Genomic DNA, 23,296 nt, shown 5'->3' with positions numbered 1-23,296 from the left:
CGGGCGGCTTATAGGGTCATGTACAGTTACGTCAAGTGACCCATGCTTGTGCCTTGGATGTGGATACCTGTCCTACTCTAGGTACTAGCGATCCACTGTGTGTAGGCTGTGTAGATGCGCGCGCGCGGTTTTACTCGGAGCAAGAGATGGGACGATGGTGCGGGCGTCAATTCGAGGATATCGCAAACTGTTGTTGCTGTTGCTATCACAATATCGCAAGCACGAACGATTGCACTATACGGCGGATGCTGATGCCGTTCCTTGATGCGACGCGCCAGACCCTGACAGGACGGCTCAACGTTTGGCATGTCTGCCGAGACAGCCTCCGTTGAGCCTCAAGTTGCCTCATCAAGTCCCCGAAGCTTGGCGAGAACGCAGGCCGGCTTGTCCTCGCCAAAAGACCAGGGCGGCTGGCATTTCGTTCGTGTCCATTTTCACACTTGGCAAGTGTTTGACACGGCGACTCATAGTCCCTGAGTCCCTGACGAACGTTCATTCGCGGGCACCTCCGGCCGGTGAGGATGTATGCTCTCATGCGGCGTAGCGACATGCAACCTAATCATCAGTGACATCATAGCGCCGAAGAACTTCAAAATTCTGCAACACCGTTCCACAGCGACAACACCAACCGCGGCCGTCTGCCACATGGCGCGCATGAGACGGCTGTAAGTATGTAATCCAAGATTGCCAGGAATTCAAGCAGCCGCACAACTTCGGCCGTATACCCACAATTATTGCAACATCACTGTCGTATGTATCGAATCAGCATCGAGAAACGTGCCACAATCTCCAAGCACATGTCGAGAAGCACACGGCTGGGATATTGTACTGCCATCGAACTCAACGTTCTAAAGCGTCCCTTGCGCTTGTTTCAACCGGGTGACGCCATCACTCTACGCAATACTCACCGACAAAGTCCTAAACTAGTAGTTCTCATGTTCAAGGTCTGGTGAATCGACGTAGACGTGCAGAGTATTATGCCACTAATGATGAAGATTGTCACTCTAGCAATACTAGGGTTCAGCTTGGATTGACCGTTTGTCTTTGGTATAAAACACTCGGTATCTTTGCGCAAACCAACCATGTAGCATTACAACCCACCTCCACGTTCCCACATATCCACATACCCACTATTCTCTCCGCTTACTTGAGGGGTTTTCTGGAGAATCGACCTGACTATCGGGCTCACACGCTATAAAGACCACCAAACTTCCCCCGCTATCAACTCGCCACAGCCTCCAAACTCCACCTTCCAGAGGAGATCGTTTTCTAGCAAACCTTCGTGATTGGAACAAATTTTGTACAAAACTACCTTACACCATGTCGGCACCTCTTGCAGTTCCCGTAGCGGGAAGCGGTTTCGTGCGTCGCCTCTCAGCAGTAGAGGCTACCCGCGAGAATATCAACATGGGCCCGACCGTCGTTGTGCCCCCACAACATCTCATGGCCCCATCCAAACAGTCGGAAATTGCCAGCGGCTTCGAGACTGCCAGACGTCACCTCGATGCTGTCGCCCCTGGATCACCTGATCTGACTCCTCCTGAAACATCTGTCACGGACAAATATGCATTTGCTTTTGGTGCGTTAGACTAAGTCCCATGTGAAGCGAAATAGTTCTAACTATGCATAGACATTGACGGTGTCCTCATTCGTGGTGGCCGTCCCATTCCAGAAGCCATTGAGGCCATGAAGATGCTCAACGGTGACAATGAATATGGCATCCAAGTCCCATACATTTTCGTCACCAATGGTGGCGGCAAGACCGAAGCTGAGCGATGCATCCAACTGAGCAAGCAGCTAGAGATTGAAGTCTCGCCTGGCCAGTTCATTTGTGGACATACTCCAATGAGGGAGATGGCCGAGAAGTATGGTACTGTGCTGGTCGTCGGTGGCGAGGGAGAGAAGTGCCGCATTGTCGCCGAAGGTTACGGATTCAAGGATGTGTAAGTCTCGTCCGCTGTTCCGCCCGCATACCTGTTTCTAACACGACCTCAGTGTAACCCCTGGTGACATCATCAAGGACAACCAAGATACTACCCCTTTCCGCAAGCTTACAGAGGAAGAGTACAACAACTCCCGAACCCGCAACTTTGCTGAGGTTGAGATCGAGGCCATTTTCGTTTTCGCCGACTCACGTGATTGGGCGTCGGACCAGCAGATCATTCTTGACCTGCTCATGTCAAAGAAGGGTCGTCTTGGCACCAGGTCCGAGAACTACGACGAAGGCCCGCCAGTCTTCTTCTCGCACAACGACGTGGTCTGGAGCGCTTCGCACGACCTTACCCGTATTGGTATGGGTGCTCTCCGCGTTTCCTTGGAGGCCATGTTCAAGGCAGTCACTGGCCGTACCCTTGAGACAACTGCATTTGGAAAGCCACAAATCGGCACCTTCCAGTTCGCTACTCGGCTGCTCCAGGAATGGCGCAAAGACACCCACGGTATCGACTCGCCTCCTTCCACTGTCTACTTTGTAGGCGACACACCAGAATCAGACATTCGCGGTACAAATGAATACAATGAGCAAAACCCCGACGCCAACTGGTACTCGATCCTGGTCAAGACTGGTGTCTTCCAAGACGGTACCAAGCCTCGCTTCGAGCCCAAGGCCACAGTAAACACTGTCCTTGACGCTGTCAAGCACGGCATGGAGCGCGAGTACAAGAAGGCTCTAAAGGAGAGCATGATGGCGACAGGTGTGCTGGAGGAATAGATGGTTGACTTTTTGATTCTCGATATGTTTTTTTAATCCTGTACAGCATAGCATAGGTGTATGGCGCATTGGGGTCCTGGTTTCTTTCTTTCCTTTTACAAATACTAAGAAGAATAGCGTTTGTCGCTGTAGATGATAGATTCCTCTTAGATGACATGGACTACGTGTTCATGATTAACCAACATCAATTCAGATGTATTCTTTATTACCTCCTCATCCCCATGAACAAGTTGTAAAACTCGACATGTTTCTACCTCTCAATCACTCTGCACCTCTCAATAACCGCACTCCCACAAAAGAAAAAACTTGTTGACCCCCAAGACCACCCCAGCATCACCACCCCTCCACACCTCCATCCCTCTAACAATCCCATCACCCCCCCTTCCAAACATCGCCGCGCTAAGCGGCTGAAAATACCCCCCCCCCCGTCGGCGCCAACGACATGTGAATCCACTGATCAACAACCTCACAGTCGGACCGACATACTGACAACCCGCCCACTTTTTTTCATTACTCGTGGATTTTGTAAGCTACGTAGTGCTAGTAGTGGGGCATACGGCAGATGTAAGTGTATGGTAGGATGGGTACGCACGTGGAGTTGGTGGGGGAAAGTCACGTGGGGGGTGGAAGTAAGGGTGGAAGTAGTATGAAGGGGAGGGGGAGGGGGAGCGTTTTTTTTTTCACGAGAGATTAGAGGATGCGTGTACGCGTCGTGATGGGCAGAGCAAGTCGCCTGGCGGGACCAGAGTAAAGTAGATACGGTGATTTGAGTCATGTGAGTCGAGGATGAATATGTGCGTGTACGTAGGAGAAGGGGGGGGGGGAGGCGGGAGTTCAGTACGTTTGTTAGTAGTAGTTGAGATTAGAGGACTCGGGTACGCGTTCGTGGTAGAGTAGCGTACGTACGCAGGTTGGTCTGGAGACCGGAGTAGAGCGCAGGATGCGACGGGTGGATGGGGCTGAGGACCAGAGTTGAGTAGAAGGGTATACGGTACGACGTTGCATTCCGGTTGATACGTTGCGTAGAAACAACGGGCGAATGGGGCCTGAGGACCGGTATTCTCCCCGTCTTACTACATCATCCAGGCCCTGTGTTCGCGTGGGAAATTAGCCATGTACGTATATGTACCTGCCTGCCGGGTTTTGTTTTTTCGGGCATTCATTTGAGGAATTGTTCTGGAATTCTGGAACCCGTGGCTACGGTTTCTGGGATTCCTTTTGTTTGATGATGACATTTGTTGTGGATGGGTAAAGTTTTTTGTTGAGGGTTTCAAGTAGACGTAGGGCTACCGTATCACAGTTCTCGAGTAGCATGCCCGCCGCACACTCGCCCTAAAGCGTAAGTATGAGGGCGGGATGGCGCTAGTGCTGTTTTGGGAGGGGGAATGGGCAATGGAGGCTGCTGGTGGTGTAACCTTTGTTCTCGTTGCAAGGCGCGGAATTTGTAAGTAGTTCGAAACTCTATGTACATAGACAGGCACTTTGATGGACCCCCTTTTTTTTGGTCTTTATCGTTGGTATTGCGATGGACAAGATAGTCGGGGTTACTACGTACGCTAGGCTGCTGAGCTAGCTAGCTAAGGTTTACATGACAAACCCTGATCTACATCGTCAATCGGTGTCAAACTTGTCAAGTTACAACCCTGCACTTTTCCCTTCACATCCATTTAGACTGTTTGCGTAAGTAGTAGCGCAAGGGGGGCCCGATCGCAGCAGAAATTAAGTATGGCGTGCTCTCTTTCTCTCTCTCTCTCTCGTTACGGCGGTAACTAACTACCGGGGATTACTTACACACTAACCAAGGCCCACACCCCTTGCTAGTTAAAAACGTTGAAAGTGAAACATGGACAAGCCCTCTTTCTCTCTGCACTTTCTTTCCCCCCGGTAAACCCCCCGGTCCCCCGAATATCCTGCCTAAACAGGCAACCCTTGACATCGCGACTCGTGTGGAAGTTTTTTTCGGGGTGACGATCTGGGGGGTTCCTAGTTTAATCGTGGGACACGGAAAATGGAAGGATGGTGGTCATCATACCTCCTGGCCCTCTGGGTCCCCCCAGTCCCCTTTTCCCAGTCATAGTCCCAGCCACCTTCTTCTTCTCGTTATCTTATCGAGATCGTGGAGACCTCAAGCTCAAGTCTCGGGATAATATGGGTTTTCTGTGGGGGCGGTGTCCGCTACCCTGGCCCCCGTCATCCCTCTATTTCTCATTTCGCAATATACTATGGAATCGTCCCGTTTCCCCATGCCCCGTAATAAGGCCTTTTGAGTATGTTGGACAGAAATTTCATGCAATAGTCTTGTTTTGGATTTTTTTTCTGTCTCTTTTTCTTGGTGCCCAGGCGGAAGTACGTTGGCGGGGAGAGGGTGAGACGATGTCGTTACATGGCGTGATGTGAGGTTCAAGTGTTTCGCATGCGTCCTGTTGGTCAAAGTTCGGAATAACCTAAGTTGGCAGTGGGGGCGCAATAATATATTCTCATAGTAAGCATATTCTTGTTGATAAGAATAGCTGGTTTTGGGCATCAGGTATCGTTGTTTGTGCTTGCGTATACTTCAGCTCATAAAGCTGCGACACACACAAGTGTCATGTTTACGGGTCACGGAGGGCTTAATAACAAGCCTGATATTTGGAGATGAGTCGACTGTGAATCGAGGCGGCGACGTAGAGGAAGGAAAAGATTAATGGCTTAATCGGCTCTCGGCCCCGGGTGCTTTCACTCCCGCCATGACATGAGCACAAGGGGTAGAATACGAGTTGTCAGATGTCGGTGAAGATTCTGGAATGTGTCATATTACTCATGAGAAACTTACTGCACTAATGCTTTCCCGCCCAATATCTTACAGTGTCAAGTCAATACACTTGGTGTCGCAACACTTGGCACGTGATGAGACTCGAGAATGAGGCTGTAAAGGATGTGATTTTTATCAAAGAAAAAAAGATCGATAATTACAGAATTGTGTAAGCGAGAGTCGTGGTAATGCGTTCTATGATCTAAGTTGAGGTGCACAAGGGCACGGGAATATGCATCGTCACTCCTCAACCATCCACTTGAGAGCGGCTCTATGTACACATGCCGTCTCCTCAAGCCATGGTCCTATTGTATGCGTTCGTGTGGTAGAACCAATCCAGTTTCTCCATAATAGCCTCCTCCGTGTAGTCTGCCGAGTTGATGTTCTTGGGGCGGAATTCGGGCTGCATTGGATCAATGAAAATGGTGTCCTTGTCGTATCCCCATTTCTCGAGTTGAGTCACATTGAATGCTCCCATCATGCTTTGAACTATTAGTCCTGATGTATCCAAGAGGTGAAGGCTCTGAACTTACTCGTAGTCCTCGTGGACGAGGTTGTGACAGTGGAACATATAGACACCCTTCCATGGTGCGTATCTTGCCACGACTCTGACAACTTCACCAGGAGCGACCCAAACAACATCCTTCATGCCTGCTGTTTCGTATGGCATAACCGTGTTTCTTCCTCCAGTGCGAGACAGGATCTGGAAATCAACGAGATGGATGTGAACTGGATGCGAGGCATTTCCACCTCCGTGCCTCAACTCCCAGATTTCATCCTGGCCTAGGATTGGTCGCGTCAGGATGCGGTTTTCGATGTCTACCCAACCGATACCGTTGATGACCCATGAACCGTTAACACGGGAAAAGGTAAAGTTCTTTGTGACATTGGCCTCTGGTGGCGGGGGGATGTAGTGCATCTCAGTCGGGAGAGGATCGTTGACTATGGAATTGTCGTCTGGGTCGCTGACAATGAATTTCATAATGCGATTAGTTGCGGCAAAGTCGAGGTTTCCAGCCATACCACGCTCGTTGTACATGGTGATGTTCTTGCCCGCGTGGTCGGCAAAGTCGACAATTATCTCATAACGTTCACCTTCAGCCAGGGCAAGGTTCTTGGTTTCTACTGGGTGCTGGAAGAGACCTGAGAAGAAAATCAGCAGAACCCGAATATATCAATCAATCGACATACCGGAATCTGAACCAATGACATTGAAGCTCAGTGTTTCATTACTTCCGTCTTCCTTGAGGTAAACGTCGAATGCTATTGTGAATCAGCACGCTGGTTACGATGTAGATCACATGATCTGACTCACCACGACTGACAGCACCATCGAGCACGCGGAAACGGTATTTGCATGGCTTCACTTCTAGGTATGGCCAAGGCTGTCCGTTGCTGCCGAAATGATTAGTCGCCATGGGATAACCTGTAAAGATTTTCTTACACTTCAATCACATCACCCCAAAGCCCAGTGTGGTTGTTGGTGTTGTACATCAGGGATCCGTTTGTGGTATATTGCTTTGCAGAAATAGCAAGTGGAATATCAAGGTCGCCATCTGGCAAGTCAAGCGCTTGCTCTTCGTCATCGCTCAATAGATAGAAACCATTAAGTCCGAAATACACGTTCTCGCCGGTTTCGTGTTCGGTGTGATCCTATGGATATCAGCTCGTCCTTGGTAGCAACTAATTTAGAGTTGACTGACATGGTACCAGATTGTTCGTGCATTTTGTGCATTTGGATAGTAGTAGTCTTTGTACTGGCCAGGCAGCGCATAGTCTGCTGCCCATCCATCAAAGGGAGCACGATTGTATTGGCCATGCACGTGGACGGACGAATTTGTTGGACTGACGTTGTTGAACCGTACAACAGCCTCTGAAATGGAGCATTAGCTTAGTACGAGTAGGCTAAAGACTAATCTTACCTCGACCCTTGCGCATCTTGAAAGTTGGACCAGGCACGTGCCCATCATACGAGAACATATCGGCAGGNGGGAGGTCAGGATATATTTGTTTTTTGATGGCCTTGACATCGACTTCGTAATAGTCGATGATGGCGCCTGTGACATTGTTGGTGTAGGTGCTGTTCTGTCTTAGTCTTCAATCATGATCTGACTGGTGAGTATCCTACAATTTTGATTCCTTCACTGGGGGTATGGGAAGTGGGTATTGAAAGATCCATTTGTACTCTGGGCTGTTCCATCTTTCTTCCTTGTCGTTCGGGGGAAGCAGGTCATCTACTGGATACTCGTCTAAAATAGGGTCTAGAGAAGTTGGATAGGGTAGATACGATGTCGTAGTGGTGTTGGGTGTAGTGTAGTTAGCGAATGGCGCGGCACGAGAGCCTAGAATTAAGCAGTTGATGAAGAAATATGAGCGAGTGACTGATGAAGAAAACATATTGACACGGGAGAACTCTTTCAAGCTGTCGAACACAGAAGCAGAGGCATCACGAAAGCTTTAAGCAAGCCAGGCAGTGCACCACGTGCAGCCACACCATCATTATTCAAAGATCATAACAGAATCGGGCGTTCACCAAGACATGGCCAGCTGATGGGCTTTGGAGCTCGGCAGATCCAAAGACAAACGCAGGGATACCTGTGGCTTGCCCCGAGCAGTGGTGATCACAATGCGGTGCTTCCTGAAACCGATCGAGATCCACATTGTCGAGAAAGGGGGATCTAAGGGAGTTTTTCTCATGGCCAGCTTACGCTTCGGGTCTTTTGTCGAGAGATGATGGAGCTAACGAGAGAAAAAGCAAGTGATAAGATTGCAACTGGCTCTAGCACCATGATGGATGATTGAGAACGGATAGGGTTGATAAACATGTTATTGTGGTTTCAATGGAAATCATCCGGAAGAGCGTAATGGAAGAGGGTGTGTGTTTAATTGCACTGTGGCTGCCGTGCAGTTGTGGTGAAGTGGAAGCTGCGCAGACCCGTGGACCCTTCCTGCCCACTGGACATGTATTCACTAGGCCCAAAGCGTACACACTAGCGCTTTCTTGGGCCTCGCTTTGTTCGTTTTTCCGCTCACTTCTCGTTGTAACCACACTCATCATCAGCGCAAGACACTAACACGGCCTTTTCGTACGCAATCTCGACGTGGCTGAAGACCACAAAGCTTATCATTGTGTTCCTGACCCGCAGCCTGCCCTATTCCCCAAAAACAAACAAACGAACCCCACCAGATAGGCGACATGGCAAGGGGCTGTGCGTTCCGTTGCTGAAGAAAGAAGGAAAGCATACAGGATTCCTTTCGAACGCCCCGTTCGGACGCTAGCAAGGCGATAAAAATAAACCACTCTCCGGATATCTGCATCCTTCATCATGGCATTGTTGCCGCCCTCAGGCGATGGCGCTCGCTGCCACACCAAGTACTACGCCATCAGACACTGTGTTTTGTGCAGTCGCACGGCATGGGCCATGGGCATATGATGGCGCGGCAGATAAGTACACGCTATCTACACGTGTCGCTGCGACCTTTGTTGATGATGATCAATTATGGGGAATCAAGATTGCATCATCGATGTACATGGATACATCTCTCGGGTAATCCAAACCGTTTGCGTTGTTATTCTTAACTACGAAAGCTACGGCTCCGTCCTACCGACGGCCGGATTCTTGTTAAGGAAGCCCAATGCCCAGCTAGCGACAAGAAGCCCGTGACGAGGCTCACCGTCCAACACTTCTGCTTTGACCGATCATTCCAGCGCACGGCTTGGCAGCTTAGTCGATCCCTATTATATGTTTGACATGCATTTTGCCACATATACTGTAATCATCTTAGGTGTAGATGCACAACACCAAATTGTGGCGACCGGTGCCAGAATTCCATGTCACAAAACATGCAAGGATGCATCTCCCATCCCAACCAAGTTGGCCACATCCAAGACAACATCCAACAGGTCTCAGCTCCCAACATTCTAGTATTAATCAGACCCTGGTGTTCTCTGAGGCTTCCCTATTATCTTTGTTTCATGTTTGCAAGCCTATTGCGTCCCTATGTTTTCTTGTTCTGCAAACAACGCGTGCCGTGCTGTCTACCGCTATACTAACTGATATCAAAATAGCATCAATGCTGGCCGTGTTTGTTACCTGAGGCTACACAGTTTGGTTTAATCCTCCAAAATGTGCACAAAGCGTGGTTCATACGGTACTAGGTTATCCTGGCGAATAAATAACGTCCTGCTATCTGACAGTTGCCGAAGCCTTCGTGCCAGCCACAGCAGCCACCTCCGACATTATCATTTACACCAATCAGCCAAGGTCCTCTAGACGCAAAGCGTAAGAGGCTAAATAAATTGGATATGAGGAGGAGTTAGGCCCTACGACTGTGCGGATCCGCATACTTCACATATTATATGACAAGAACGAATCATAGCAACATGAGGGAGTATATCGTTATCCCTACTTGTGATGATGAATAATGCATAAAGCAGGCGTAGTAATGAAATGTTGTCGGGTATGGAGGTAATCTCAGCATACAGGCTGCGAGGCCGCAGGGTTACGATGAATCATATTTCAAATTTGTCAACATGCCTCGAATGTGCTCATGCTTGCTCAACATGAGGGACCAAGCTCGAGCAGGTCCGACCTACCTCGCTATATATGCCGCGCTTCATGCTCCCAGTGGATCGATTACATGCTATCTTACGAAAAAGGATAATGCTATGGCACGTTGATATTGACATTTGAAGTTGAGGTTGACAAAGCCAGGGAATGACGTTGTTCCATGGCAAGTCAGAGAGCCCTGGAAATGTGGAGTCGCGCTAACGACGATGGATCGGCCAAAAGTTAGCAGCGCGTCGCCTCTCCAACGCTTCCATGTTTTGCGCCCCATTCAACACCACTCAGTTCTTAATCCTGTAAATAACTTATCTTCGACATGGGAAAGGGAACCGACAAGCTTTACATTACCCACTCGGAGTGGTCATCGGCCGACTCGTTTGGAAACGCGCGCGGCGCGAACAGCGCAAGTCGAGCGTCTGCTGCCGGCCTATCTTCCACATTCAAGCGCCTTCCGTTCAACTACTGCGCCGTCTCGCTCCAGCCCTTTACTGACCCCGTCTGTACTTCATCGGGTACGATCTTCGACCTCACACACATCCTCACCTGGTTGTCGAAACACCCCAACACGAACCCCATCGACGGATCGCCTTTGAAGCGCGCTGATCTTATTACACTGCACTTTACGAAAAACGAAGATGGGGAATACGTAGACCCGGTCACATACAAGGTCTTGACAGACAACACGCACGTTGTTGCGCTGAAGAAGAGCGGTAATGTGTTTGCTTGGGATACTGTGGAGCGGTTGAACATCAAGGCAAAGAACTGGCGGGACCTAGTCAGCGACGAAGATTTCACACGCAAGGACATCATCACACTACAGGACCCACAGAGCATTGAGTCAAGAGATTTTAGCTCATACAAACATGTCAAGGATGGAGATACGGTAGTGGCAGAGAATGAGAGCAGCGTGAACAGGGATGCATTAGGCAATGCAGCAAAGATCCTTAAGGCAAAAGAAGCCGTTGCGAAAGCGCGCGAGAACAGGAAGATCAAGGAGCAAGGCGGAACAACATCCAAGGCTATTGCCAACCTCCCACGAAATGGCTCGGCGGCCGCGAGCAACGCAGAGCCCAAAAAGCCAGCCTACAACGCTGCAGTATACACTTCTGGTAAAGCTGCAGCATCCTTTACATCCACCGGCGTCACACCGCACACGTCAGGCGAGCGCGCTCTTCTCTCCGACGAAGATTACATGCTCAAGCCGAAGCGTGTAAAACAAAAAGGCTATGCGCGTATATCGACTACTCTGGGTGAGCTGAATATCGAGCTCTTGCCAGAGTTTGCTCCACGCGCAGTATGGAACTTTGTCAAGCTGGCGCAGAAGGGGTATTACAACCATACCATTTTCCACCGAAATATCAAGGGCTTCATGATACAGGGTGGAGATCCTACAGGTACAGGAAGAGGTGGACAGAGTGTATGGGGTAAGCCGTTTGAAGATGAGTTTGAGGGACCCGAAAGGCATAGCACCAGAGGCGTGCTAAGCATGGCAAACAAGGGCAAAAACACAAACACAAGCCAGTTCTTCATCACCTATCGAGCAGTCCCGCATCTCGATCGGAAACACACCATCTTTGCGCGTGTAGTCGGAGGACTGGACACGACACTACGATCCATGGAAACCGCCGAAGTAGGCGAAAAAGATAAGCCTGTGGACGACATTGAAATACTAGACGTAGTCGTCTTCGTCGACCCCTTTGAAGAGTGGCAAAAAGAGCGCAAAGACAAGGAAAACAAGGAACTCGAGGCCGAGGAAATCAAACGGCAAGGCGGTACCGTCGACGACAAGACTACTTGGACCGGTAAGCGCATACGCGCAGACGGCACTGTAGATAACGCCAGCAGTCATGGTATGGGCGTAGGCAAGTACCTCCAAGCAGCAAAACAAGAAAGGCAGAACCAAGACGAAGACGAGATTATAAGCTTCGTAGATGAAGAGGAGGACGCAGCGCCTGTCAAGAAGAAAGCCAAGACTGGTTTTGGCAACTTTGACGCCTGGTAAAAACCTCACGAACTCGAGCCTTTTTTTTTTCTCCATGCATCAGGATTGATTGATAGCACAGCAACAAATGATACCCCCCCGCCATTCCTTCTTTCAAAAAAACACAAGCTTCTTACCCAACACTCACTAACCAATCCTAAGTCCGCAAACTCCGCGCTCGTTATGTCATAGCGGGAAGTTGTATGCATGTATGCATGCATGATTGCGCACTACGCCTGCTGCACGCCGCTGACTACACAAACTACCTGTTATACCAACCTGCTGACTTTGCATACTTGGGGCGCGGGGGAAGACAATCTTCACCCAGTTATGTGAACTTGCTTTATGTTGCCTAAGGCTGATTTTGCATAATGCAACCGAAGTATGTAATGCGTATTGTCGGGCGATCGTGGGGTCACACGTGTGTGTGTGTGAGAGAGAGTTTAACGCCCTGCATTGATAGAGAGAGGGGGTGGGTTGCTTGCATGCGAGACAGGAATGCTCGAATGGTAGCTTGATAGCGCGCCCTATGTTGCTTGATTGCGGAGTTCCACTGTATCGTGGTTTAGCGGGGGTTAGTACAATGTAATCATGATTACATGACTGGAGGTTATAGATAAAGACGGGACAACGGCTGTCACATATTTTTCTCCTTTTTTTTGCTTTTTGACACTGATTTGGATACTATTCTCACTTGTCGTTCAATTGCACATCTCGAATTCCCTTTTACGATTTCAAATAGTAGGAAGAGGAGGTTCATACGCAATGCCATCAGACATCCCCACCTCGTGCCGCGCTGTCGTCATCGACAAAGTCGGTGCACCCTGGACTATCAAAGACGTCCCTGTTTCCTCGCCGAATGCGGGTGAAGTCCTCATCAAAGTACAGGCTTGCGGTATATGTCACTCTGATGTATTTCTTCAACAAGGGCACCTCGGCGATCACGTTTTCCCACGTGTCCCGGGACACGAAGTGATTGGCACCGTGGTTGCAGTTGGCGAAGGAGAGAAGAAGTGGAAGGTAGGGGATCGGGTTGGAGGAGGATGGCATGGGGGGCATGACGGCGTGTGCAAGGCGTGTAATCGGGGGTTGTTCCAGATATGCGATAAGAAGGATATAAATGGGGTTAGTAAGGATGGAGGATGTGAGTTTTCCCTTACGTTGATGTGACAGTACATTCTGCATATTTATTTGAGTAAAGAGTTTTGGAACTGACACATGAGGGTGTTGTTAGATGCCGAGTATTGTACTCTTCGCAGCGAAGCCGCGGTACGTATTCCTGCTGATGCGGATGCGGCTGAGTATGCTCCGCTGCTATGCGCTGGTGTTACGGTGTTCAATGGGATACGCAAGATGAATATCCAGCAGGGCGATACAGTGGTTATTCAGGGCTTGGGGGGTCTGGGACACCTCGCTCTACAGTATTCTCGCAAGATGGGATACAGGACGGTAGCGCTATCGTCGTCGAGTGACAAGAAGGACTTTGCGTTCCAACTGGGAGCGACGGACTACATCGACACGTCCAAAGAGTCGGCAGCAGAGGGACTCGAGAAGATGGGCGGCGCATCCCTCATTGTCGTTACAGCACCAAATCCACAAATCATAGGCCCTCTGGTCGACGGACTCGGGCCGCTGGGCAAGATGCTTGTTCTTGCGCCCGTGGGCGACGTGCCGATCAACACTGTGAGCCTTGTTCTGGGGGGCCGCTCTGTCCACGGCTGGCCATCGGGCCACGCACTGGACAGCGAGGAAGCGATTGACTTTGCGGAGCGTCAAGGGGTCAAGTGCATGATTGAGAAGTTTCCATTTGATAAGGCGGAGGACGCGGTCAAGCATATGGAAAGTGGCAAGGTGCGCTTCCGGAGCGTCATCGTCATGGACTAAAGGTCGTACCACCGGGATCAAGCTGGGAAGTGTTGCGAGATTCAGGATCGCGCAATGCACTCGAGAACTATAGTCGAGGCTATATGGAAACGTCGAAACATTTTTGGTCGAATCTTGTCCCTCTGTCGTTGTTCGTTTGGCGGTTGGCGTCCTGGGATGATCGAGGCCGCTCACCGGTGGTGGCAGGTGTGAGGCAGAGCTAAGCTCTGGGTTAGTAGTGGCTGCTAAGCTGAATTTCGTTGGGCTGGGCTCTGTTTCCTTGTTGATACACGAGTGCATAGTCGACTAGTAATGGTAGCCGTGTCTAATTCCGTCTCTCTGTCCGTTGAGGCCAAGTATGGCTTATCTTTCTCCGTCTCTCTCTCGCTCACTCGCGCACCTTGCCCCGACTGACTGCAAGCGCCCAAAGTGGCACAATGGACGGATGAGTGCGGACCGCTCGCCACTTCAGCAGCCGCCGAGCATTTTAATCCAGGCTGGCCTCGACACAAGCTTCCCACCAACGGTTCTTTTCGTGCTTGCGGGTACCTGCACCTGAAGCGCGCTCGCGACTTGTAACGCCTGCAGTGCCTGCGTCGGCCTATTAGGGGCCGCGCTGCCCTGGCTATTAACGACGTGCGCTAACTCCGTTGTTTCAGAAGACTGGGTTTTGGCCACTTGCAACACCAAACTCAGGTACACGACAATCCTCCAGGGGGGCCTGCTCCGCCAATTGCTATGCACGACGCGTAGGTGGAGCTGGGGTTGGGGCGACGAGGCCTATCTCGACGGGCTTATTGTAGATCTGCCTTAAGTTGTTGGCCGGTCCGGGCTCAGGTCAGCTGCGACCTGAGCTGAGTTATTGAGCGACTGAACATCACGAAGATCGCGGCTCTCCTCGGTTTCCTTCCTTGTTCTCGTCCCGCGCCACTGGCTGCTTCTTTCTTTCCTTCTTCCTCCTCTTCTTTTCCTTCCCGCGTTCCTTTCTATTCCTGATTGACGCTGTGCGTCGTCAATGTTGATCAGTCCGTTTGGGGAACAAAGTCGCTCTTTGCAGGCCTGGGGTCAAACTTTGAGTTTGCTCATTCATTTGTGCATTCGCGTTTGCTTCTTTCTACATTCTTTACTGCCATTTCCTCGCAAGAACGAGCGTGGCCATCGTCTGCTCCGTGTCAAGTCCAACTTTGTTCGAGAACTCGAATCTCTGGCATCGTTATCTCCCTGACGTATTGGCCAACAAGAAAATCGAATAGAGTTTGTCTACAGCAAAACGCAGTTGCCAGATCATTGCGTCGACGCTCAGGCTCTAGTGGACTGGTAGCATATTTCAAAACTATCTACTAGACTAGGAACAGGCGCCACCGTCTCAAGAACGTCATAGCCCATATTCAAACGGCAGTCGTCTCAGATCCCCTCCGGAAGACGTTCTTCCATCGGCATTTTGCGTTCGGTAAACGACGCCTGAACGTGCGCCCAGATATCGCCGCTCGTATACGTTTGCTTCCTCACACCAGACCTGCCAATCTACACACCGACCCTTCACCTACCACGACAAACCTCACAATGATATCGATATCATTACGTGCAACCGCACTGGCGTTGCTCTGCGCATCTACCGCCCTTGCTCAGACCGTCTCACTCTCAGCCTTTATTCCACGGATCGACAACCTCCCCTCGGCTTGCAACACTGTCTACTATTCGGCCATTTCTGGATGCGTACCGGGTGACTTTCAGCCTGGCGCAACATGTAGCGCTTCCTGCGTACGGGGTCTCAACCAGATCGGAGACAGTGTGAAAAAGAGATGCGCCGACGTTGACGTGGGCGAGCTGAGTCTCATTGGTGTCTTCCAGAATGGACTGGGTATCGCGAGTCTGTGTCCTGGCGTTACCGTAACGACCATCAAGTCAGACTCTCCAACGACGAGCACACAGTCGTCTAGGTCATCCACAAGCACAAGGGCATCATCATCGTCGTCGTCGTCATCAACATTAGAGACAAGCTCAGTCAGCTCGACGGTTGAGGCAAGACCGACACCGTCAAGCTCATCGACCGACACGCAAAGCGAACAAACCACTAGCTCGATTTCTTCAACAAACGGCCTGGTTCTGGACCCAAATGCAACGGGATCGACCCCAACTACAACGGTAGCCGTCCCGCCCGAAGACACAAACGCTCCCGACCCATCGCTCGCGCCAGGCACGCAGTTGTCCAATGCTTTTTCAGGCGGCGGATCACCATTTGATGTTGTCGCAACAGGCTCATCAAGTCACCAAGATATATATGGTGGTGCCGCAGCAGCTCTCCTAGCGACAGCCTTCCTCCTTATCATCTGTGCATAGTTGCATATCACTCTTTTTTTTGTTCTCTTATTTCCTAGCGTTGTATATACGGCTCACGACACGGCGTTTGGGGCATTAGCATGTTTGATTTGTACCATATACCCGTACCGATGGATTGCAAGATCGATTAGTACTACAGCTAGCTGGGAATTTCAGCAGATTGGAAGCAATGGACATGTGTACGACGATGCAAAGCAGAATGGGCTGTAGAGCAGCGCCACAGATCCAGGCAGAGGCAGAGGCAGCTGGTCTCGTGCCATAGTGACATAGTACTATACACAACGATGAATCAAACAGAAGCACGCCAGCTCATGACTCGTCAGTTGACAGATGACACTCTTGTATGCTTTAGTTTCTATACTTTTCCGTACACTATAGGCCATATTTTGTATATTTGTGACGTCTTGGCTCATGCGTTGCGGTCTTACTCTCAGCCCGCGGCAATAGACTGCTCCGGCCAACCCAGGCGACCCATGCGAGGTGGTAAGTAAGCGAGTGGGGGTGGCCACCACCTGCGCCCTAGACGTAATGGCCCATTCCCGCTCCGCTCGCCGTATTGTCGGCTGCCTTTCCGCTGACTCTGGACCCACCATGCAGGAGCACAGCCGTGGAAGATGAGGAAGACTTTATTGCTATGCTTTATCCACGGCTTCAAGGTACGTCTGCTTCCCTCCGTCGCGGACCCATGCGGGACCAGTGCCATACGTCATTGTCAGGTGGCGGCCAGGCCCAGTCTCAGCATAAACAACCAGCAGCGCCATTACAGCACTAGGCGGTTTGAAGGCAGTGAAACTGGGCACTGAAAACATGTACTGACAAATCGAGTAATAGGGCGGGGATGAGACGTTCAGAACGTTTCCGAGCCACGTGAAGGCGCTGCTCCAGCATGCCCTGCCCAAGGTCACCATCCTCACAATCACGTATCCCCAATTTGAGACAAGAGGCGACTTGCACGAGTGTGTGGGGAGATTCAAGGAATGGCTCCAGGACAAGATCATCGATCTCGAGGTGGCCAACTCGACGCCCTCGCCCACAGTCGACCCCTCGGTGCGGACCATCCTGGTGGGCCATTCCATGGGTGGCATTGTAGCGGCAGAAACACTGCTCTCCATTCTCTCGGAACAGCCGATCCATTCACAGTCGAATTCGCAAACGGGCGCCGACTCGCTGTCGGAACACTCGACACTCATGTTCCCATACATACAAGGTATCCTCGCCTTCGACACGCCGTATCTAGGTATTGCGCCGGGCGTGGTAGCCCATGGCGCTGAAAAGCACTGGAATACGGCGAGCTCAGCATACTCTGCGTACACCAACCTCGCCGGTGCATTTGGATGGGGCGCCAAAGACACGGCCTCCAGCACGGTCGATACAAGCAAGATGCTCCCTGCGCCCGCGACTTCTCCAAGCGCGGATGCAGCATCAGCGCCTTTATGGCAGCGTTACGGAAAAATGGCAATGTTTGCAGGAGCCGCAGGAGCCATTGCAGCTGGTGGTGCCGCAGCATACATGAAGAAAGACCAGATCAGCCAGGGCGTAGCATGGGCAACGTCGCACCTGGAATTCGTCGGCGTCCTTGCGCGACCTGAGGAATTACGTAAGCGACTAGAGAAGATTGCAAAGTCTACTACAACGCACGAGCTTGGCTTCTGCAATATGTATACCACATTGGGTCACGCTATCAACAGCGAAAACAAAGAGCACGGCTGGACAGGCAAAGTCGCGGGTAGAGACCGCACTTTTTGCAACCTTCCAAAAGGCCAGCTAAAGAACTTCTTCATTCCTGCTGTAAACGATAAAGCTACAGCTGAGACATGGGCGCACACGTCCATGTTCGATCCCCGCAATAACCCGGGCTACTACACGCTCAGTGAGACAGCCAAGGAGAAAATCATTGAGTGGACGGAGGACACAGAGTGGTATGAAGAAAGCGAGGGACCCCTGATTGGGGAAGTAGGTGAAGAAGCAGAGATTGTGGAGCGTCAGGAGGTGGATGAGCAGATGCAAAAAGAGGCGAATGCAAAGGAAGCAGAGAAGGCGAAGAGTAAAGGTGATGGGGATGGGCTGGACGAGGAAGGAGAGTTTGTGCACCTTAAGCGGGGGGTTGAGGCTGCAGAGTGGGAGGATGAGGCGAGGAAGAGGACGGAGTTGTGATTGTTCAAGTCACGGTGTGGTATACCCCCCCTGCTTGGTGTCGAATCTGTAAGTACCCACACAATCATGACTGGATGACGGCCATGACGGCACGTCCATATGGAACTAGTCTTACTTCTCTACCTAGTAGTCTCCTATACCTACATAAATTCAATGTCTCCCACCCAGGTTCTTCGAAACTTGACTCCAAAAAAATTGCTATACTTAGATTCCTCAACCTCCCGGCTTTGTTGTTGTTCTTGGGAGAGACCATGAGATAAGGCATAAGCTGGGCAAGGGGGTGTCACTTTATTTTAGCACCAACCCAGTTTTTCTACAAACAGGCTACATCCTTATCGCTGATCAACGGCCTTGTGCGGCAACGAGGGTTTAGCGGCAGCGGGAGATTTGCCGTTGTCCGGGGCTAATGCGCGGGTATTTTGGACAGGCAAAAAAAAATGCGGGAGGGGGGTGAGAGGGGTTGGGAGCGGGAAGACATCACTTCATCATTTCATGACAAAATTTTACATTGGTATCTCTTTAGTAGAGTTTTTTTTTGTTTTCAATTGGTTTACACTGTTGTGGGTGGGTGATGGAATAGCTTATTTTGCTATTTACTTTTATTTGTTGTTATATTTGCTTTGATACCTGAGGTAATCTTGAATGTGGAAAGAAAGAGTTTTTTGAATCTATGGGACATCGATGTCCATCCAATCGGGATCATCGTCATCGTCGTCTATGTCCTGCGAGTCTTCACTACCAGATGTATCAGACGGGGATCGCCGCATGCGGACAACGAGGTTCTTGTCGCTGCGCTCGACGTCATCATGCCATATTTCCAAACCATTGACGCTACCACCACCACCAACAAAGTACAAGTAGCCGACCTGGCCCGCGACTTTTGCCGTCTGGCGCTCCAGTTCCTCGCGCTCCTCACGCTGTTTCAGCGTCTCGATGAATTCCGGCTCGACCTGCACTTGCTCCGACGACTCCGAGTAGGATAGAGAGCTGCGCGGAGGACGAGGCCGCGTCGTGTTTCCACGTGCTCGGCGCTCCGCCATGCGACCCTGTTCCTGGATGCTGCGGTAGTTGCGCCAGCTAAAGAAGCCGGGCATAGGCAAGTCCCAGAAGGTGGCGGCAATTTCAAAGTCGGGGCTCAGGCCGTGCTTGAGGCGCACCGCTGCTTCTGTCTTGTTTCGGGCGTTCCAGGCCTCGCGGAGGGCGTTTTGCTGCTGCATATAGTGGCGGTGGTTGTTGATGATTTGGAGCAATTCGGGGTTGCCTTGTTGTGGTTTTGCTGGCGGCCGCCAGTGCTGAGTGGTGGTGCATGCTGGCCGAGGCGGAGGCCGTGGCGGTGTGCTGGAGTCGAGGGGCCGTGACGTGATAGGGGCAGCGACGGCCTTTTCCCACCAAGCCACATTGTACGCTGCAGCCTGCGCCTCGGGTACACTGGTTGGATACGAGGCTGACATAGAGTCACAGATGGTGCAGAGCGAGGGGCTCTGGGATAGGACTGCTGCCTGGGCTGACCGCGGGTCTGATCGTCTGTGTGCGTCGTCCCACAATTGTTCCCGCTCCCAGCGGAGTTGATCGTCTCTCCTCGTTTTCTCGAAGCGCTGCTTTGCAATGAAATACCCCTTTCTGGCCTTGTTCCACCGCTGGTTGCGCATGGGCTCGGGGGGTTTCAAGCCCCCTTGGCTGGCCAGCTTCTTCAACGCGGCGTCGGACCTTGCACGGGCCCGGGAGAGAGCGCATCGAGGGCACCATGGCACATGTGTCGAACTCGAAGGGTGAATTGCATGGCCACATTTACTAGCTGTCCGTATTGGGTGACCGTAAAAGGAGCCGGGAAGCGTTTGTTTTTTGTCCAGGATGGCGGGCATGTATTCTGGGGTGAGCATCATCGGCATGATGGAGACAATGGTTTGGTTGGTGAATTTGGTGGTTGAGGGTCGTAAAGGAGCGTATGTGCATTATTGCTGGTGGGTTAAGGTATGGGTCGCGTGATGTGGTGGACCACAGCCAGGCGAGGGGAACTCGGAAAAAAACTAAGCAGGAAGAAAGGATTGGAGCCACCAAGAGAGGAAAAGACTTGACAAGGACAACAGCGATCCGGATCGAGGCCAGGGCAGAAGATGTGCGTACGGCAGCACTTTTTAAACTGTGAGATGGACCTTCAGCCCTGTTGAACGAGGCGCGCAAGCGCGTCATCGTGCTGGCCCCCTATTGGCCTGTTACTACAAAAAGTCGCACGCGCGTCAGTCATGGCCACCTGCCCGTGCGCCTATTGGCTGTGGCCTGCCCACCCGCCCGCCTGGATATCGTGGGGGCAGATTGACTTACTACAACACATCGCCTCTGACTTGGCACCGACACCATGCTCTTGGGCATCCTCCCGCAACCACTACGAAGCCCGACCTTGCCACGCTCATCCGCACTAGCCTGAGAAGAACTGCCCTTCCTCCCACATCACCCTCACCCTCACCTTCACCACGAGACCTCCTGCGTCAACCCCCACATGATGCCATGTACAAGACCCAGTCACTCCGGCGTCAAAGCTACCATCGTCATGCTCCGGCCTCGAACACAAAGAAATCTCCTAGTCCGGTTGCTCGATGCAAACCCATCCAATTGCTGCCAATATGCAGCAAACATTCAAGCTCAGCCTGTGCAATTTAGAAACAAGAGTGAATGGTGATTGACCATCTAATTGGTTGCCGCATTCACTGCAGCACAATGGACTTGAAAAATAGTTTTTATACAACCGTTTGAATGTCCCTCCTCTTACCCTCAACTAGCACCCAGCAGTAATATCGACAGCATGGAAGAAACACGACCAGAACTCCCGCGCAGTCGTGCCTCGTTTAACCCCGAAGCAGCCACCTTCAGTCCGACGCCGGCCAAAATTGGAGCGGCAGATATTGATACGAAGCTAACTCCCCGCATGAACTCTCTGCAGAGGTTGAGCGTCCCGGGAATGTACGAAGGTGGTTATCTTCCATCGCGGGGTTCAAGCCATCAGCCAGTGACTTGAATATAGAAGATTCTCCCTTTCGGCCTTCCCGAGAGATGCGCCCTGACTACCAGGAGTATAGTGGACCGAGTGTCCCGCAACTTGCACGCACTCAGTCGGACCAGCTGGATATGTCATTTGCCGATTTTCATGATATGCTGCATGGTAAGACTAGGCCCAGCACCGCTCAAACATGCAGTGCTAATGCAAACACTGCGTAGCCCTAGGTCAAGCTGGAAACCAAGCAGCACAGAACCCCGGTACTCCGACGGAATCCATCCACATTGCAACGCCCTATCAGTCACGATGGGTTTGGCCTGCACAACGCTATGAGCCCAGCTTCAGTGCCCCGGAAGTCGAAGAGCTTAGCACCAGTCTTGGACTCCCCGGCATAGTGGGGAAGGTAAAGGCGCGCGCCGACGACTCAACGACACGCCCCAGCAATCTCCCCAACTTCAAAAGTCCTGCTAGCACTAATCTTCATGGTAAGCTCATGGGTCGAGCTCTCGGTAAGCCGTTTACTGCTAACGCTCTAGCCCGCTTTCTTAACGCGCAGGGTGTCTCAGATCATACAGCTATAGGACCTCAGAATCTTCATGGCTATGACTTTGGCATACAACAAGAGCGGGAGGTTGGAGAATATCCGCCTACCAGAACTGTACAGCCACCTCCCGGATTTGCTGGAGAGCATCCCCGTGAGATTGTTGAAGAAGATTGGCCTACCAGAACTGTACAACCACCTACTGGATTTATCGGAGAAAGTTCCCGCGAGATCTTTGCTGAAAAGCGCGGCACCAACTTTGCGGATATCTTGGAGCCGCAACTCGTGACTGCAGGACCTTCAGCGTTTAGACGCCCCCGCCGATTCAGCGACCTCCAGTCCGCCGTCCAAGCTCTGCAACAGAGGAGCCATGCAAACCGCCTGCCACCTAAGAGAGCCACTCGCCCCCGAGCAGCCACCCGCACCAAGCGTTCCGACCAAGGTCCCGAGCCTTCCTCCGCAGATATCTACCCAGACGATGCACCCTACCCATCTATCCGCCGCCCATCCTACGTGCCAGACCCTGCTCTCGTATTCCACGACTACACCTCGCACGACCGCGGCTTCAAGCCCCAAGACACTACATCCTGGCCCACCCCCGCAGAAGTCTACTCCGAGAAACCCGTCCAAGGTCCCACTCACCCCAGTTCCTCCACCAAAGAAGACATTGAACCGGAATTCGATCTCTTCAAAGATCACTACTATCCTACTGATGCCGATATCCATGACCCTGACGCAGACATCGATGCTTTGCTCAAGGCTACCCCGCATCTTTTCGATCTCGACGTGCCGGAGCTGGAGTGTGATCCGCGTCCGTTGATGCCGGGCCAGATTGACGGATCACGGTATGGGATGCGGTTTCATGGTATCGGGCTGGGGGATAGGTGGATGGGTCCGGATTTGAGTGGTGATCCGAACATCCAGGTTCGCTGGTGATTTGGCGCGGTTTGGACACTGGGATAGATCCGACCTGAGGTTGGAATTACTAGTGTGCTTGGTATTATTTGGGCTTTATGCCCTGGGACCTGTTTGCCTTGCTATCAATGCAACTGGTAGAATCTGTATGAGGGGATTGGAACAGGGAAAATGATTGCAATGGAATACGAGGGTCAAAATATGTCGGCCCAAAGAATCCCACCTACGGACTGTATGATTATAAGTGGCCAGCAGAAGAATAGGATTCAATAAGAATACTACTACATACGAATGCCAAAAGAATATGCATAGGTCTAACGAGGTCTACACTTCCATCCACCAGTACCCACCAGTGCCCCAACGCCGCCATAGCCAAGTACCCATTCATGTCATCATTGCCAGAACATAGCCCATGTCCACGAATCAAGGCCTGCCTCACAT

At 51.4% G+C, this 23,296-nt stretch overlaps 10 protein-coding genes across 10 annotated transcripts; 7 read left to right on the top strand and 3 right to left on the bottom strand.

Annotated features, from left to right (window-relative positions):
• Positions 1-1,320: 1,320 nt before the first annotated feature.
• Positions 1,321-2,710, top strand: COCVIDRAFT_84326 (hypothetical protein; the record flags this gene model as incomplete). Its single annotated transcript, XM_014706905.1, has 3 exons — positions 1,321-1,579; positions 1,631-1,943; positions 1,996-2,710. 3 exons carry the CDS (start codon positions 1,321-1,323, stop codon positions 2,708-2,710), a joined length of 1,287 nt encoding a protein of 428 aa, XP_014562391.1.
• Positions 2,711-3,176: 466 nt separating this feature from the next.
• On the bottom strand, positions 3,177-3,485 carry COCVIDRAFT_84510 (hypothetical protein; the record flags this gene model as incomplete). Its single annotated transcript, XM_014706904.1, has 1 exon — positions 3,177-3,485. The coding sequence occupies one exon, from the start codon at positions 3,483-3,485 to the stop codon at positions 3,177-3,179; it is 309 nt and encodes a 102-aa protein (XP_014562390.1).
• Positions 3,486-4,858: 1,373 nt separating this feature from the next.
• Positions 4,859-5,107, top strand: COCVIDRAFT_84456 (hypothetical protein; the record flags this gene model as incomplete). The annotated part of the gene is made up of 1 exon (XM_014706903.1): positions 4,859-5,107. One exon carries the CDS (start codon positions 4,859-4,861, stop codon positions 5,105-5,107), a length of 249 nt encoding a protein of 82 aa, XP_014562389.1.
• A 686-nt stretch (positions 5,108-5,793) lies between these two features.
• COCVIDRAFT_32842 (hypothetical protein) lies at positions 5,794-7,898 on the bottom strand (the record flags this gene model as incomplete). The annotated part of the gene is made up of 8 exons (XM_014706902.1): positions 5,794-5,983; positions 6,035-6,644; positions 6,693-6,764; positions 6,817-6,896; positions 6,946-7,154; positions 7,205-7,374; positions 7,424-7,581; positions 7,630-7,898. 8 exons carry the CDS (start codon positions 7,896-7,898, stop codon positions 5,794-5,796), a joined length of 1,758 nt encoding a protein of 585 aa, XP_014562388.1.
• Positions 7,899-10,385: 2,487 nt separating this feature from the next.
• COCVIDRAFT_11281 (hypothetical protein) lies at positions 10,386-12,071 on the top strand (the record flags this gene model as incomplete). The annotated part of the gene is made up of 1 exon (XM_014706757.1): positions 10,386-12,071. The coding sequence occupies one exon, from the start codon at positions 10,386-10,388 to the stop codon at positions 12,069-12,071; it is 1,686 nt and encodes a 561-aa protein (XP_014562243.1).
• A 744-nt stretch (positions 12,072-12,815) lies between these two features.
• Positions 12,816-13,934, top strand: COCVIDRAFT_84216 (hypothetical protein; the record flags this gene model as incomplete). Its single annotated transcript, XM_014706901.1, has 2 exons — positions 12,816-13,194; positions 13,285-13,934. 2 exons carry the CDS (start codon positions 12,816-12,818, stop codon positions 13,932-13,934), a joined length of 1,029 nt encoding a protein of 342 aa, XP_014562387.1.
• Positions 13,935-15,476: 1,542 nt separating this feature from the next.
• Positions 15,477-16,253, top strand: COCVIDRAFT_84314 (hypothetical protein; the record flags this gene model as incomplete). The annotated part of the gene is made up of 1 exon (XM_014706900.1): positions 15,477-16,253. One exon carries the CDS (start codon positions 15,477-15,479, stop codon positions 16,251-16,253), a length of 777 nt encoding a protein of 258 aa, XP_014562386.1.
• Positions 16,254-16,867: 614 nt separating this feature from the next.
• Positions 16,868-18,407, top strand: COCVIDRAFT_11279 (hypothetical protein; the record flags this gene model as incomplete). Its single annotated transcript, XM_014706756.1, has 2 exons — positions 16,868-16,909; positions 17,085-18,407. The coding sequence occupies 2 exons, from the start codon at positions 16,868-16,870 to the stop codon at positions 18,405-18,407; spliced, it is 1,365 nt and encodes a 454-aa protein (XP_014562242.1).
• Positions 18,408-19,075: 668 nt separating this feature from the next.
• COCVIDRAFT_21831 (hypothetical protein) lies at positions 19,076-20,296 on the bottom strand (the record flags this gene model as incomplete). Its single annotated transcript, XM_014706787.1, has 1 exon — positions 19,076-20,296. The coding sequence occupies one exon, from the start codon at positions 20,294-20,296 to the stop codon at positions 19,076-19,078; it is 1,221 nt and encodes a 406-aa protein (XP_014562273.1).
• A 911-nt stretch (positions 20,297-21,207) lies between these two features.
• On the top strand, positions 21,208-22,876 carry COCVIDRAFT_21830 (hypothetical protein; the record flags this gene model as incomplete). Its single annotated transcript, XM_014706786.1, has 3 exons — positions 21,208-21,274; positions 21,346-21,564; positions 21,621-22,876. 3 exons carry the CDS (start codon positions 21,208-21,210, stop codon positions 22,874-22,876), a joined length of 1,542 nt encoding a protein of 513 aa, XP_014562272.1.
• Positions 22,877-23,296: the final 420 nt, after the last annotated feature.

This window comes from Bipolaris victoriae, assembly GCF_000527765.1.
Source record: "Bipolaris victoriae FI3 unplaced genomic scaffold scaffold_1, whole genome shotgun sequence".
NCBI classification, from domain to species: Eukaryota; Fungi; Ascomycota; class Dothideomycetes; order Pleosporales; family Pleosporaceae; genus Bipolaris; species Bipolaris victoriae.
Note: the sequence above shows the minus strand (reverse complement) of the source record. Positions and strands in the feature narration are given on the sequence as shown.